Here is a 17,660-nt window from a genome sequence, read left to right on the forward strand (position 1 = left end):
CTTTCTATATATCATTACAGAACTTCTGCAATGAAGAGTTTTATGTATGTCATTAGGCAGCTGAGAATCACAAACCCTGTTGTAATTCTCCCTTAACTGGTCTCCAGATGTGCCATGTTCCTATACTGTCCACCTCCCTACCATGGCCCTCTCTCACAACTCTGCTCCCAGTATGCAAAAGGATCAGTCTAAAAATCACTTAAGCCAATGCTTAAGCCTCATGGACTGCCACTGAGCCTTTGCTTAGTATTTCTTCTGAATCAGTGGTGTTATTGTGCATTGGAACTAAGAATTAATGCTGTAATCTAATACCTGAGGTATTATTATAATGTTAATCAGGAAAGTACTTAAGCACTTGCTTCACTAAATCCTAAACCAGGGTCCTACTCTTTGGTCCAAATAATAAGAAGCATTTTTGCATCTGCCTAATTTTGAGCACAGAACTTTAACAAGACTAATCACATAATTACAGTTGTGCTCCAGCTTAAGTGCTTTGCTTGATCAGAGCATTGGCTAGCAATCCTTTTTAAGCATTCTGTGCTGGAAAGTAATTATTATCTCTAAAGCAACAGTTGTCACATCATCCATCACATCCTCATCTTCCAATTTCTTTCTTTTTTGAAACCACCTGGCTCAAGTGTTGATCACACTGACATTGGTGGCAGTTTTGTTGCTGATGGCATTGTGATCAGAAACTTCCTCCACAGATTTCCACTGGGCTGGAGGGCCTGGGAAGAGGTTTGAATATTTAAAAAAACATACTAACGTTTATTTTAACAACTGCAGTGAATGATACAGGCAACATTTCAAAGATGCACATCAAGATTCCTAGCAGCTCCCTGCTGTGCTTAAGGAAACAGAATTTCCAAGCATTAAAGCTTTTTCTGGTACTTCCAATAGCCAGTTTAGACACAGGCCGCTGTCACTCTACATGTATTTTTTCTTAAATAACCATGAGATGAGAGACAAAGTAATTTATGAAAAGTGGCTGCCACAGGAGAGGGCACGACGTTCATACACAGTTATTTTTAAAGGCATCAGGTTGTTCCCTTGAACCTGACCCACATGGCCCATATGATGAGGTGGTACTGGCACCCCCTTGCTTTTATTTCTAGACATCAGCTATCACCTCATGGGACAGCTCACAACTGTGCCCCTCACAGCTCTGTAGCCCGTGGCCTCATACATGTCCAGGAGAACATATTTTACCTAAATTTCTCCTGCCAACAAGCCAGCTGCCTGAAAGCCATGGACTCCTTAGCAGCTGCCTCTGGCTACCCTCTCCAATACCTCACCCACCACATTCACACTGGCCACTGTTTAGGGTGGTTCCCTTCAGATGCACCTCCTGAGCACGGTCGTCCCAGGCCCTGCTTGTCCCTATTGTGGCTCATCCCTGTCCTGGCTTCTCACAGGGTTCTCACACCCAGCCCCCAGGAGCACAAACAAGTTCCTGCAGTTTTCGTACACACCGAGCGATGCATGATCCTATGCAGTGTGTTTGTGAGCCACGTAAGTCTCCAACTACCTCTGAATAAAGTGCATGTATTTATCAAATTTTAAATGCTGAAAGGCAACCCAAAATAGAATTTATCTTGCTCCACCATGAAGACAATGAGGCCAATGGCTAATGTCTTCAGTGGAGAAGTTACAACACTAAAATGTAAACACTTTATTTAACTAACACTTTTCATGTCTGTTGACTTTAATAGCTCTGTTGACCAAAAATAAATCAACAACAAGGACAGGTTATATCTTTAATATACCTGGTGAAATAAATAACTTGTGCTGCTTGGGTGTACTTTGGCCAAAATTTACAGTTATGAAATTCAAATTAATCCTGCCTCTAAGACCTAGAAGAAGAAAGCAATGTAACATCCTAATTATTTAAAACCAAATACAATGTCAAATATACAATGAAAATAAATTGGTTTATGCCATAATAGTCTGAATTATCTCAGAGTAAACTTCTACCCTGGTTTTAAACTCCTGCAGTCTATGTGTATTTGATTTTCCTACTGACTCATGCACGTCATAAAATACAATTGTTTAAAATTCCTGATTAGCAGGAGCAGTAGCACTGGAATTTGATTGTATTTTCCTAGTATAATATTGCAGAAAGGAATATTAAGTGGGCAGCTTTAATAAACAGTTAACTTACAGTGGAGGTTGTTTTCCTCTCTGCATCAATTTGTAACTAGTTAAAAGGGGACGTTATCTTCTGTTTTCACATTTCTTTATGTCCCTTTCAACACACACAGCCTCTCACGGTACAAATTTAACTGACAAACAAGGATTATGGATGGAAAATTAAAGTATGTATCCAACAAGACACAATGAAATGAACTCCAGCCTTTTGTGTTTTGTCCAGAGATACACAGACATGGTACGTGGACAAGTGAGAAGAACTGACATGGCGAACAGCTTGAAGAAAACTGACTTACCTTCTTGTAGGCACACAGGTTTATCACTGGGTTTCCAGCTCAGGGAGCCATTAAAGTGTCTCACACAAAGTTTTTTGGAAGTACCATTGAGCCTGTATCCTTCTTGGCAATGGAACCGGACTACCACGCTTTCAAAGAAAACACCTGCACTGGGTGTCTTGTAGCCATGTTCAGGAGCTCCAGGATCAGCACACGCTTGCAGGTCATCAAACCCTGCATCAGACAAGGACACAATCAAACTGTGCTCATTTACTCCTCATGTTTTTTCTATCTTTATCCATTATCTTCATGGGGACCTTGTACCTTCCATATTGACCACGAGCAACCTTGCTTGGGTACCAGGTACTCCAGACTTGGGAGAGGACCCACCCCCAGCTACAGCTGAAATGCTCAGGAGACAGAAATACTCCTGTCCTTTCATGCAGCTACTGGGGAAGCAAAAGTCGACCACACTCCTTGGCAGCTGCCCTGGATAAAAATAAAGCACTTGACCCAGCCTACCAGTGGGGATTGTTCAGTAATGTATCTGTAATTACTTTTGGGGACTGTGGGATTTTGGAGGTCTCGTGCAGTCACTAGTAAGAATAATAATGTGTCAGAAGCAGAAGGAAAGAGGAAATAAAGGGGCATGAAACTTAACTGCCATCCAAAGACACAGTAATTGAAATAGGAGAACTGTTAAGTATAGGGAGATTTCAAGATGGAAGGGAGATCTGCCACAGGGGAAAGGGACACTGTGACGTTGGATGAATGTGGCCCCCTTATCACTTTGGCTTGGTGGCCCTACCACACTTTGCAAACACTGTTCTAGGAATGCTGTATTACTGCACTGACACCAGAAGAGAGTTTGAAAAGCCCTTTACCTTCACAAAATTAACTGTAAAATAACAAACTAAACCCCAACAGTTTCAATCATTAAATGTGACTGTTTATCACTTTATCAAACTCATTTCAATGCCATTTGCATAAGCGGAAGCTTTTTTTTACTGCAAAGCAGCAAAGGTTTCGTGCAGCACTGAACAAGCACTGCATACAGAAAGAGCAAATAGCCTTGGAACAGGAACAGCAGGGGGGCAATTAATGCCAGCAGGAGGGATGCCTGGAAAATGTGAAAATCATTGCATGGTAGTTTTAATGTTTTGATTTAAAAAGAATAGTATCAGGGAGCCTCAGCTACTTCCTGCATGATAAGAATGAGATGCCTCCATGGTGCAGTCAGAGAGAAGGAAGATATTACAGTAAAGGACTTTTTGAAATAAATCTCCATTTCCCGAGGCTAAATCATTCCCTCCGCCAAGGGCTCGTTGTGATGCTGTGGCAGCCAAATGGAGAGCTCTGAAGGTGATGAAGGGCTCTTGCATTTGAGCACTGAATGTCTCTGCTCAGTCCCCTGGCTGACAGCTGCTAGTGAGGAATACAGGAGGCCCACACCAAGCCACTGTGTCCTATGTCCCATTACCTGCTCCTGCGAGCAGGGGCAGGACACACTGTGGGGTCATCAGGGTGGATTACACATTTCTGATTTCCAGATCCTGCACTGAACTCCCCAACCAGGCTACAATTCCCAGCAGGTGACATGATGGACAGAACCCAACCCGAATTCCATGACCAACAGCCAGTCTCTGCCCCTCTGCAGTGCTCCAATATCCATGGACCTCCTTCTCCACCAGCATCCCCTCTCTTGGCTGAAACAGCACAAGAGCAGCAGAGCATCTGCTCCTGTGCAGCTTCACTCCTCCATCCAGTGCAGTTTATCCTGGGAACTGAAGGGTCAGTGCAGTGCCCAAGTCAAACACATCCCTGACCTCCACGCCCGCTCATCTGCCACACAGCTCAAGTCCTCCAGTGCAAATCACCCCGGACTCTCTGTCATTTTCCAGTGGGATGAACAAGGAGAAGCACAGTCATTATGATCATGGGATCACATGCTGTAGGCAATACTTATTAACAGAGAAGGGCTGTCCATTTTTACTGGAGATTAAAAAGAAGTTTCTTATGCTTCAGACAGCAAACCCGTGTTCTTTAATAATGTCAGTGAAGATCTTAATTATTTCCCATTAAACCAAGGGATAACATGACATTTAGATCAATTTTGTTACTTCAGTAATCTCGGAATTTGCAGTCAGGCGAGGAATATTGTAACCCACCTTGAGATATGTGTCCTTTCTCACTAGCTGCATCAGGGAAGAAGTATACTACTGCCTACTACTTTGCCTCTGCAACAACATAAAAAAAGGAAAGGTGCTGAGGTCACACACAATTTGCCTGGTAAAAAAAAAAAAAAATGAGCCAAGCTCATTTCTCAGTTTTTATTAAGTCAAATATGCAAAGTTAGAGATTTTGTGCCTGTCAGCACAAAACCCGACATGGGAGGCAAGAATGTTTTCCTCCCTGGCGCAGGCTAATTCTGTGACCCTACTGCCACTTTTCTGGTGACCTTTCACAAGCAAAGATTTCCATTCCTCCTAGGGATACTTTTGCAGTGTGTTGGTCTCTCTTCTTCTCGAGTGCAGTTAGTGAGCAGACAAATCTATCCCCAAGGGGAATTTCCAAGTAGAAACTGGAACACGAATGGGAAAATTGAATTATGCACCCTGTAGTTTCTATAGAGCCAGTAGCCAGCTGTTATTTAGCTACTGCATAAGAGATGAAACACGGACTCGGCACAGGATCACTGCTTCCTTGCTTGTTCCTGAAGCAAGGAAGAAGGAAAAAGCCTTGGGGAAGAGCCAGTCAGGCAGATTACACATGCAATATGGTAACATCTCATAGTAAAGCCAAGAAGGCAAAGCAAACAAAACCCTAACCCCATCTTTGCTCCGTAGATACCAACAGTAGACTTGGCCCAAACCCAAGTCCTACTGGAATCAGTGGAAGGCACATGTAAGTCAAGCTTCTTCATGAAGGGGTAGATGACCCGGGCACAAAGCAGTGAAGCCAGGGCTGTGCTCTGGCTGGGAAGGAGGAAGGACATATATGAGGGAGGTGTGGAGAGGCTGCCCCTGTGCTGAGGATCTCCAGGCACAACAGGCACTGCAGGTGTTCCAAAGGGGCAAATGCCACCATCCAGAGAAGCCAGGAGCTGCTCTGATTTTCACCAGGGCTGTTCCTCTCTTGCACGAGAGCTGTGCTGAAGTTTCAACAGCTTATTTAGCTGACAGCTAAGTGCATCAGTGTTTTCCAGTTTAAGGATGAAACTTCTGCTACAATATTCAAGAACAATAGTGCTGAGACATTCCTGAGAATTGCCATCTTCCAGTTGTTCTTAATGATAGCAGACTTGGACCCTTTACACAATAATCCTTTCCATATAATCTCATCTAATTAAGCTCCACTCCATCAAAAATCTGTAAATATACATCTTCAATGAGAAACAGCTTGGTAATTTATTTTTTTCTCACAATCCTTGGTTTATTTTACTTTTCAAAGCTATGCATTTAAGAGCAGCTACTCCAAGTTGTGATACAGTAACTTTCTAATGGTAGGAGTAATCCTACATTACAGATGAGATGCCATAGACAGACATCTTATGCTTTAATCCCTTCAGAACCTGATGAAAACAGCCAAAAAACTTCTCAGCCACAGCCACAATATAAGTCTTTGGAAGGGAAAGCCAATCTTTTGGCTCTAATAAAAAGGTGCTATCCTTCAGGAAAAGTATATCAAATAAGATAAAAAGTAACTTAGAAATACAATGGATTCTGTTTCTTTACAAACCCTTCAGCAAGTCTTTGGGGAAAAGAAGATTACTGGACTTTTTCTCTTGGTTAAAAGGAGGGAAGGGGAAATCATCATCACCACCTACCAGTAAAAACTACACAACACACTTGTTAAATAAAGTAGTAAACTTTCATGTTTACTATGTTACCTATACAGCCATCATAATCAATACTACATCATTAGCAGCAACTTTATGGGATGCTATTGCATGGCTTTAAATCCCTAAAGTGAAGACAACACAATTACTGCTGGAACTGACTATTTCAGTAATCAAAACAGGTTAATATTTGGTCCAAGTTGCAGACTTTCTGTATCATGGCACCTTTAAGGGATATTGTGTAAAATATCATGGACACTAATGCCTTCTTGGCAAGGGTAATGAGCACATAAGGTCATCACCAGCAAAGCATGCAGTTGATACAGAATATATTTTGGGTTTGGTATTTACCAATTTCCCATATTTCTACTGTTGAACCAACCAGAAAATAGCAATGCTCTTAATTTGGATAACCCTCAAGCAGATTATATGGGTGCCTGTTTTACCTAAATTACTCGGTACTGTCAGTCAGGTAACATAATGTAAAATTAATGAGAAGATTGAAAAATAAGCAATGCCCTCCTTGGGGTGTAAAATGAACCACTGCAAATATCTTGATCAGATTGTTCCTAGAATTCTGCGTTGCACATTCTCAAACATAAAATGATTCATCTCCTCCCCAATGAAAAGCCTGAAATGCTGAAAGCCAAGGGAAAAATTACGTATGTATGATGACAAGAAATCATGATAGCCACAACTGAGCTTCAGATATGCCTAAAAAGGCAGGAGGAAGAATCCCTCAGTTCATCCTATAAACCTGTTTTTCTCTGCTTCTTTTCCTCAATTTCATGTTTTGCTTTCCTTGTTTCCCTCTTCCCTTGCCTCCGTATCTTACCACTCCTTATAAATTCATGGTGCTGGCAAGATGATTTCTAATCTAGATTTGATGGACTTCTTTGCCTCTAAAGCTGCTGTAAAACATTTCACTGACACGCTGATGATGCATGTGAGCTCAGAACTGGCTGCACTCATTCTTGAACAGAAGCATCACTCTCATTTCAGTTTGTTACATACAGCCAGTGAATGAGAAGTGACATACAATGTGCAATAATATTCAAGATACAGAGTATTTTCAGTGTTTGTCTTCAGTAGGATGGAGAATGGGCTTCTTGTACATCAACCCCTGCATTTGAGTTCACTAAATCTGTCTCAGTCAGAAGCAGAGGGAGGCAGAGGCTTCACAGACTGTGGCAGGACCAGACTGCCTGCATGCACATCTTACAAGGAGTCTGTAAGCACTGCAGGAGCAGGTTATCTTAGGCCAGCTCTCAGTAAAAAACCATTCTGGGACTAAAACAGAAGGGCCACAAGTGCAAACATGCCAAGGGCTTGCTTGTACAAAGGAAAAGTCGTTTTTGTCCCTTTAGGAGTTTCTGCCCCGTTTCTGTGGAAGCCAGGCAGGCACAGCGCTGTGTGCCTCTGGCTGTTTATGCTTCCTTGCTGCTGCTGCTGTTAATTGAACTATCCATGTACCCCAGGAACAAGAAAAGGAAGGATGTGCTTTGATTAGTATCTAGACTTGGAAGTGTAATTCAATTATAAGGCTATGATTTCATTAGTGAAATGCCCGCTAAAATCTAAACTCTCCTTAATCCCTGAAGGGTCACTAACGCTTAAGCTTCCCTGAGACTTCAGCAGCTTTGTAAAACCCTGCCCTGTTTAAGATGTGAATCACCCTTGCTATCCTTCCAGAACATGCTCCCAACTCCCAGCACGGCTGGATATCCCTCCTCATTCGGCTAAGCCTTACCCAGGGCAGCCTAACAAGCCTTTGGAAGAAACAGAGAAGTTCAAATTACTTTGTAGGAGAAATGGAACAGCAAAAAAGACCTCCAAGGACAGGTATTTTGCTTAAGTCACAAGCTGATCTATCAAATCAAGAATACCATTAAGCTTCTTTATCCTTCAAATAACACAAGAGCATCATAGCAGAAAAAAGAAAATCAGTGTGTAATGCAGCTTATGAGCACCAAACTGACCCATCTGCAGGAAAAAATGAACATGCAAGCCCTGCATGAAGGGCAACAGACTCCAAGAGAGGAAATCGGTCATTCAAAAGGTTGAAAGGTTGACTCACTTGCAATTCCTAATTTTTCTGATCTTTCATCTTCTCCCACAACCCTGGCCTCCCACCTGTGTTCTCTATCATCCTTCACCACAACCCACCCTAAGCCAACCCACCACCTGCCCTTGCACTCTCCTCTAAGACTGCCATGCTCCTAAATCTTGCCCACCGCCATGCTCACCACCTCCCTTTCTCCTCTTCTCAATGGGAACTCAGAAAGGGGCAGTCACTCAGATGCTCCTAAGGGTGACAATCAGCTCAACCTTAAAATCCCTACTCAGGTATGACAAGTCCCTGGGCATTTTTGTGCTAAAACAAACCAACATCTCCCCTAGAAAGCCCGAAAATCACTGCTCTCTCCAGAGCAGGCGCAGGGGAAGGAATGTGAGAAGCCGTAAGCAGCACAAAGGGTCCTCAGAGAACAAAATGGGTCTTCTAGGAACCACCCAGGGACTGCTTTTGCCTGGGAATACCACCAGGGAGAAAGGGGCACAAGCTGCAGCATCAGCAGGGCAGGTTCCTGGGCCCTGCATAGATGACTGCAGATGTAATAACAGCATCTCTATTTCAGGGGTCACGCCTCCAATTAGTTACTCCAATTACCACTCAACACTCACAGCTGACAGCACACCCCAGCTAGTGCCTGACCAGTGTCATGCAGCAGGGAACAAGCTGAATTTCCTACCCACAGAAACCATCACCAGTTTTAATTTTGAACGTGAACCTTGATCCAGGATTCTTTTATTGCCTTGACATTAGGCTAATGCATGAGGAAAAACCACTTGAAATTGGTGGAAAAGGAAGGCAGTTCAGAATACAATCACAAAGCACTTCAGTAAACCCACAGCAAACTAAAAAGATGCATTTGTTTCTTCTGGAAAAGAAGTTTCTTCTAATTAACATCTTAAACAGTACAGGCCTATCCTGTTAATCGTAACTTCTCACAATTAATACAGCTATGTCATCTTTGTAAATAAGCCATTTCATTTATAATGCAAGAAGCATTTGTTACTCCCAGGCTTTTGTAATCCAGCAAGTCTGACTGCATAATTTATGAACCCTTATGAAATGTCATATGCTGCTCTGTGATCCTCTGAACTTGCCATCACTTAAATGAAAAACAAAAGGCAGAAAGCAAATTTGCTGACAGAGCTCACTTCTTCTGTGTTGTTGTTACAGAAAGTTACCATGGCTATCTTGGGATATGATTCAGGGTGAATAAAAGCCAATTTACCACACAATAAATCCCTCAACCTCCTCCCAGCTCCTAAACTTTTAAACTGGATATTTATTTTTCTAACACAGCCATTGAAAATGATAAAACTGGTACTCTGAGGCCTAGACTGGGGTGAGTTCAAATCAAGTAGTAGGCAGAAATAATTAAAAACCTGAAGACAAAGTTTGGTCAGCTTTCTGCAAATATAAGGTGAATATTTTCTGAATCTCCATTTATTCAGCTGGTTCAGTTTAATGATTAGTTCTATTCAAGCTGCAAACTCCACCAGAAATTTTAAAAAGTATAAAACCAGAGAGGCTTTTTCCCATTCTGTGAAAAAGAAGTATGTGAGAATAAATTACTTCTTCAATTTCCAATAATATTTCATGTTTCTAAGCTAATTTAAAATAAAAAATGTGCTTAAATAAGCTTATCTGTGTGCATATTTATTGTCCTTAAGGTAATTTAAAATACTTCAAAATGATTCTTCTTGGAAATGGTAGGTCCACATTTCTTACTTGAGCCTTGAACATCTACAAATTCTAATTTCTATCTATTTTGTTTATTCTAATTTCTATTTAATTTACTTATTCTAATTTATATCTATAAATTCTAAACATGGTTTGACAAGGATGACTAATTTTTGAAACAATCCAGTTTTAAAAAATAACCAAACACCACCTTTTACCATAATAAAAACAAGAATGCAGTAAATGCACACTAAGTTCCCTATATGCTTCAGAAAATGGGCAAATACCTAACACGTCCTCCTATTCATTTTGCTGATAAGGCACTGTAATAAAGATGATATTTGCCAATGTGTGCTTGTGGACTGGTGACCCATTAAGCATCATCATAAGGAATTAAATCTGTACAAATCCAGAATATAAAATATTAATACATCACTTATGCCAAGAGTTCCTTTTTACTGATTTAAATGAATAAGTGAGCTCATTACTTGGATTTAAATCAACCAACCCCATTTCTGTTTTCATCCTCAGATGTAACATTTTATATATTAGGTGTCTAAGGATTTCATTAGAGTTGCAATACTGTCAGTGTGGGAATCCAGCCTTAGGTCACTAAACTGGATTAATAACAACATAGAAAGCTACTAATAAAAATGTGACAAATAAAATAAAACAATATTCCCATAATTTCAAGAATGTTATGGGCCTGCTGTGTTTTTCAAAAAGCAGTATCTAAGTACTGTTGTTTATCTGTCCCATATTTTTAGCACTCTGGAAAAAATTCATTACCATGAGTTAGTTTAAACAATCTTAGTCTAGACAGGCAACCCTTCGGAAATATAGCAAAAAAAAACCCGTAAAAAATGAATCATGAGCTAGTTACTATAGTAATACTTCTTCTAGGCCAATAGCATATAATATTATTCACCACAGCAAATCCAAAGTGATGAAATGTCACACTGTTCAGCAGAGATCCTTGTTTCTATAAGATGCAGGAATCAAATACTCAGGGGTAAGAGTTGGGGGGTTGATATTTATGCTCTCATCAGCTACAGACTTCCCTAGATAACACTATATTTTTATTGTATGCCACAGTATGGTAATCCAACAATTTTTTGCTTTTCAGCTGTGCTGTATAAATTGATTTTATACTTTCCCAAGACCAGGCAGAACTGGATATGGGGACAATCACGATTAATGCAAGAATATTGTAATATTAAACTTTTAAATGGAGTGCACACTAGAGAAGACTGAGAGACAAGGGATTTAAAAAGCTGGTACATACTAAAACAGGAGAGCAGACAGACTCTGTTTCCAGCTTTTGCACTGATTCCTTATCACAGATCCTCTGATGCTTCTGGATACTCTGATAGCTCTTATACCCTACAGTGATTTTTCCCTATATGCACCTACCCACGGCCTTTCCTCTTAAATGGGGACCTCGTCACAGCCAGCCATTTCTTATTCACCTTTTCCTCTCCGTGTGTTTTACTTGCAGGTACTTATTTGCTTAGCCTTGCACAGCTGGGACATTACTTACCTACAGGTGTAGAAGGTATAAAGGAAGACGAGGTGGCTTTGTGGGTTCACCGGGTATTTCCTACATGAGGACTGACATTGCACCTTCCACATTTGCTTCAGATCACCCTGCAAAGCATTTCTACTCAAGTAAAGCTTTTAGAAAGCAAGCAGGTAATATCCACTGGGAAAAAACAATACCCTTATTGACTTTGGTCATAATCTGGACCTAAGGATTGGACCTTCTATATTGAAAAGTGCCTGTATGTTTCTGTGCTCTGCTTGTACTGTCAGCATCAAGCACAGATTTTAGTTTGTTGTCTCCCTTCATGAGAACGCATTTTCTGAAGAAAAATGACACATAATCATGTTGCTATTTTCCAAGTATGTGATAAAACCCAAAATTGTATAGAAAGGCAGCAGGAGTCCAGTTGGGCACAATAATGACGTATTGCCATCATATCCAAACACTTTTAACTTAAATTACTCATTTAAAGTGCTCTGTCCTGTGAGTTATTCTGCCCATACTGAGAAGACTGGAAAAATTAGTGGGAGGCTAAGATGATGCAGAGGCTTTTTTTCCCCTTTCTTTTTGATTCATAATTGCATTCAACTTAATCCTCATGTGCCCATTTTCTTCGTAAAGTCCTTCCAAGGAATTCCCAATGGATAGAAAGCGATGGGAGGCTGCTCACAGCATCGGAACAAGCAAATCAGAGCAAAGTCCCAGAAGAGCCAGTGAGCAAGATGGAAACATTTATAATTAAAACACTGTGCAACTACACAGCCATCATGCTTAACCCCCTAAAAAAAAAAATCCAGAAAAATGTCAATGACAAATACCACTGGCACACTTCATTTCTGTGGCATCAGCCAAAAGTCCTTAGTGCACAAAGTCCCCTCTGGTCCAATATTTCCTATTTCAGTGCAATGTGATTTCTAGTTTTCTAGTCAGTTTTCTATCAATTCTCCAATTCTTCTACAAATCCAAATCTTCACAAATACATTCCCTGGTGACAGTTTACAAAAGTCAAGGTGGACAATATCTGCTATATTTTCTATCCTTGGAAATGAGCTGTTTTCTCAGGAGATTAACAGATTAGTCTCAAACAACCTTTCTTTTAATACAACTATGTTTTATTTTATATCATGCCTCCAAGATTTTTAACCTCACTACCTTAAAGCTCCAAAATCTCAAATTACTGAAGTGAGAGAACCAGAAAAACCTGATTTTTTTTTTTGATGACACCTCTAAAAACTACAGACTCCATAATGTACTCGGCATTGACAACACTGAAGTCAAGACTGTCAGATCAAGTCTAATACAATTTATGTAACATACACACATCACTATTAGTCAGCTGAAAGAGTGAGAGTTAAGAGTATTCTCCTGCACAGATAATAGGTATTGCTGAGCTACCTGATGCTCAAAATATTTTCATAAGAGCCAATCTGAAAATCACATATGCTAGTTAAATTTAAAGATTATGGGCTTTTGTTCTTCAGAAAGCATTCACATCCATACCTTTCACGAAAATAGGTTCTCACCATTTTGAGGCTATAGAGGAAGAACAAGCTGTTATTAAATTTTTATGGTACTGTAAGTTGATTAACTGGGAACTAAGAAAGGTCTAGAGATAGTAAAGTGATAGTTCTTTGTTCTTATTCAAGGGACAGGAGTTTTAACCACATACATAAGCAATTTATTTAAAACTTATTTTTCTTAATAGATATTCATTTGAGGATTTCTGCAGCCTCTCTTTCCCCAGAGTGTTAGATGGTTCTTTTCAGAGGAACAGCTGCAGCAAACCTAGTTAAAATAAAGAGCAGGCAGCACACAGATCCATACATACGCTTTGCGAGAAAGAGGCAGCATGTCCAGATTTATATGTGTGCCAGTCCCCTAGGATATTGTAATTGTGTTTGTTCTTTTAATAACTTTAGGCTCCAGTGATCAGAATAAAAATTCTATGCTGAAGCTAATGCTTCATCCTTAGTTCACCTCACTACCCTGAATTATATAGTAAGCAGGCTTAAATAAATGCAGGAGTCTGGCTCCTTCCTTACATCAGACTCCAGCCACACACATAATAGGTTGCCTGATTTAATTCAGGGTCTCTCTCTTCAAATCTTACTTTGTTTTTACAAAGTATTTGTCTCAGCCGTTTCTTTCCGTGCACAGCTTTCCGAGCCCGCCTTCCAGCGTTTGGTGAATTGCAGTCTCCCTGATAGGAGCAGCACATCAAGATTCCTGACTTGCAAGAGCAGTTGGGTTATTTAGACAATCTCGTTCTTCTTAATTATTATATCTACACTTTACATTTACAACCTCTTTCTACAAATTTATCCTGAATAACTGAGATAGCTGAGCAGCTTAGTAAGTAGGCATGGCCTTTCAGCAGCTATTGTGACTACAGCATGCTAGCCCTCATCTAATGGTTACATATCAATTTTTTAATTCCTATAACCAGGCTGCAGATTACCTTGAAGACAGGCTTATAGACTACCAGTTTCCATGAGGGGCACTGAGACAAACAGAGGTCGTAAGTGGCAGGGGCTAATGGGACAGTGGTGAGCAGAAAGCCAAACCCCAGTAAGTCAGTGCCTAGTCCAATGTGTCACACGACAGAATGGCTAAAAGCAAGCTGAACATGCCTAAATATACTCCCACTTTCAGTTTCTGACCACCTTAGAGATTTTTTTTTTCCATCATCTGACACCTTGTTTGAGACCAGAGTTTTAGGAAGGTCAGAAATTATCGAATCATACAATGGTTTGGGTTGGAAGGAATTTTAAAGACAATCTAGTTCCAGCCCCATGGAACCACGGGCAGGGACACTGTTCCACTAGCCCAGGTTGCTCCTGGCCTTGAACACTTCCAGGGATGGGGCATCCACAGCTTCTCTGGGCAACTGTGTCAGTGTCTCACCACCCAATTCTTGCAAAATTCTTGGAGGTCTTGCTGGATTAGGCAAGACTACTTATCTTTGCTACACATGAAATACATGGGTATTTTTTTGCCTCCAATAACTCAAAACCAGTTTCACATAAAACTCTGAGCTTGGTTGTTGATAATGCCAGTGAACGGAAAATATTGATATGGTCCCTGAACCAGTTCCCTGACCACCACATTATGTTGACCCTTTTCTCTTCATCATTACCTGTCTTACTGTCCTCCTGAGAGCAATATGCCCCTTTGTTTCCGTATCTCCTCTATCCTCACCCAGCTTTTTTCTGTGGCTCTGCTTTCCTTTCTTTTCTTTGTGAAGTTCAAGCCCATTAGCCTGTTCTTCCTCAACACATTCTCCATTTTTTCTGTGTCCTAATCTTCTTCCACATTCTCCCCAGGATATCATTTTGGCAGCTTTGGTTTTTCTCAAGCTTGAATTTATCTTTTTACGACACCTTCCTATATCCCCATTTTTCCCCCTTCAAGTCTAGCTGTCTTTTAAACCCCATCTCAAAACCACACCTAATTCATCTATCCTTTGCCAGACCAAGCTGCTTTCCCCTTTGAGGATTGTTCTCCATCAGGTCTTTGAGTTTAGGCAATAAAATCCACAGACAAGAAAGCATCTTGCCTCACTTGGTGGTCTCTGACATAGTCTGCCCTAACCTTGGACTGAAAATGTTCATCTTTTAACGATTCATTCCTGGGGAAAAGCCACCTTTCTTAACACTTGATTAATTTTCTGTGAATATGTTGCTGTACCTATAAACAGAGAGACTCCCATTGATCTGACCTGGCTTACTGTTAAGAAATACTCATTCCTGGGATGAAAAGAAGTCTCTCTGCTCCTGAGTTCTGACTCAAGCCACTTGGTAGCCCACATGCTGCTCACCAAAGACATATCAATCATCACACATCAGGCAGGAGTGATCTCCACAGGTAGTTACAAGTTCCCTCACTGAGATATCACACATGGCTTGCCCTAAAGATCTTTCCCACTCACAAAGCAGGCCTGTCCTCCAAGCATTTAGACCTACTGCTCTTGTAAAATGCAACGTCTTGTGCCTTATCAGCAACCTGCTGAAACTAGGCATGGATATGGGAATGATAACTCTGTATTGTTTTCAATTTTCCACTATCTCAGTGAAAAAACTGTATAGCTATATGTCCTTGTGCATCTTAAAGCTCAGCACATTTCCTGTGTCATAGATACAATTATGTACACAGCACACCACATGCACAAGTCCAACAGGAAATTGAGTGAAGACTGAGGTAAAATAACTGTATCCCATGGAAAAACTGAGGAAACTGCTACTTCTCAAAGTCCCTGTATGCAATTCTGGCTGAAACATCTCAGCTTTCCCTCAGGAGGCAAGGGATGCTCTCTCAGCGTTATCAGCTGTTCTACATGGTATGGAGAAAATACCAGAACAGATACTCCAAACTGGGATGAGTTCAGCATTTTTTTTTACAGTTCATTTAATAAGCAATCAGGTAAACTTAATCTGATGCCAAAAACCCACATGGTTACACTTACTTTTGAAATCCAGCATACCCAAATGAGGGAGGAAATTGCTTTAGAGTGATTTATAACGGCGATGAAGAATTATATTCTTTTTGGTAATGACATTGTGTGATACATTTTCTCTTCGGGGAGAAAGCTTCTGAAGTGTTTTAATCTGTCTCATCTACTGCTACAGACTCCAGCGAAACTGTGAAATCCTCACGAGAACCACGACTGTATAAAAATCCAGTAATAACCCACAAGCTTCTCAGCATTTTGGTTGTGGTTTTTTGTTGTAGATTCTAGGCTCCATCAAACTTCCATGGAAAATTTGCCAGTTTTATAACCCACTGGGCCATTTAAAGGGCTTTTGCTGTAAATTATGGCTGCTATGTTTGTGGGCAGCTTTCAGAGTGGAAGGGGAGAGGCAGAACACGATGATGGGGGAGCGCAGCTTGTGCATGACCTTCAGAAAATGAATGAACTGGACAGCACAAGCTCCCAGTGTGCAAACGGCAACGGCAGTACTTAAAACCAGTCCTTGCTTTGGGAAATGGGGGAGTCAGTGCCACTTCCAGGGCTGGCAGACGCTGCCTGGAGCTGGTGTCTGTCCCATCCCCCTTGCACAGGTAGCGTGTGACAGCTGAGCTGCAGCAACAGCCTGTGTACACTCTTTGCCCGTGAGATGAAATGCATTAGCTTCAACTTCCTGCAGCCACACCATTTGCCAGATGGATTCTTTACAAACAGCAGAACCCAACTGCTGAATTATTTTACATATGCTTGGAAAGCCTCGGAGGAAAATAAACACAAAATAAATAACTAACGGGAATTGAGTGATGCATTTTTGAGCACAACAGACCCCATCATCATTTCAAAAAACCTCTTGTGTGTTACAATTCTACTAAAAAAAAAGGTCAAAAACCAAAGTAGTTTCCCACTCTAAGTGAGGTAACAGGTCTATTTTTCACTCAGTAGAAATCCTGAATCCTTTTCCTATCTAAGCACCCTGTTCATTAGCAATGGTGTACAAATGTGTTAAAGTAAAGCTCATGTTGTGTTGCAAATTCTTCAGCTCTGCCTGCAAGAAATTCCCTTTTCCCTCTTCACTATGAATTTACATTGCTGCTTCTGTACAACAACAGCTATTATTCTTATTATTACTACTACTACTTTTTCTTTTGGTTTGGGCTTTCAATCTTAGAGGGTGCTCTGCTTTTTTCTGCTTTAAAAAAAAAAAAAATACCAACAAATCCAAATGAAATTAATGCAGCCACGAGAGGGAGCCACTGATGTCTTTGTAGAGAAGAAAAAGCTATTGACAGTGACAGAGAAATTAGTGAAAATAATTATAGTTGAGAAATTGAATTCCAAGAAGTAGTGTCTTTGCCTGAAGACCAAACTCTATTTCAGTGTCAGGTTTTGTGAAAAGATGTAATTTATGGCATAACTGCCTCCTTTCAGTATGGAAAGTATTCAGAGGAAGGACAAAAATCTGACTAGGATGAGAACAACTTCGATTAACTTAATCTAAAAATGCAGCAACTCTTCAGCCCCGGTGAGCAGCAAAAGCAATTCAAGTTACTACAAGAGAGCCAGCCCTTTGCAAGTAGATATTAATACATAAATGCGGGAGGGTAGTAGAATAGTACCAAATTTTCCTTATCTAGACATAA

General features: G+C 40.7%; 1 protein-coding gene across 2 annotated transcripts in view; it reads right to left on the reverse strand.

Annotated features, from left to right (window-relative positions):
- SUSD4 (sushi domain containing 4) overlaps window positions 1-17,660 on the reverse strand; it is a 68,926-nt gene that overhangs the window by 27,162 nt on the left and 24,104 nt on the right. For both annotated transcript variants that reach the window (XM_042051672.1, XM_042051674.1), the window contains exon 2: window positions 2,445-2,657. In XM_042051672.1, the coding sequence (XP_041907606.1) occupies window positions 2,445-2,657 (213 nt within the window). The remainder of the gene's footprint in view (window positions 1-2,444; window positions 2,658-17,660) is intronic.

The sequence above is a fragment of the Corvus kubaryi genome, unplaced genomic scaffold (genome assembly GCF_017639235.1).
Source record: "Corvus kubaryi isolate FWS band 111438036 unplaced genomic scaffold, C.kubaryi_AGA036_p1.0 76, whole genome shotgun sequence".
NCBI classification, from domain to species: Eukaryota; Metazoa; Chordata; class Aves; order Passeriformes; family Corvidae; genus Corvus; species Corvus kubaryi.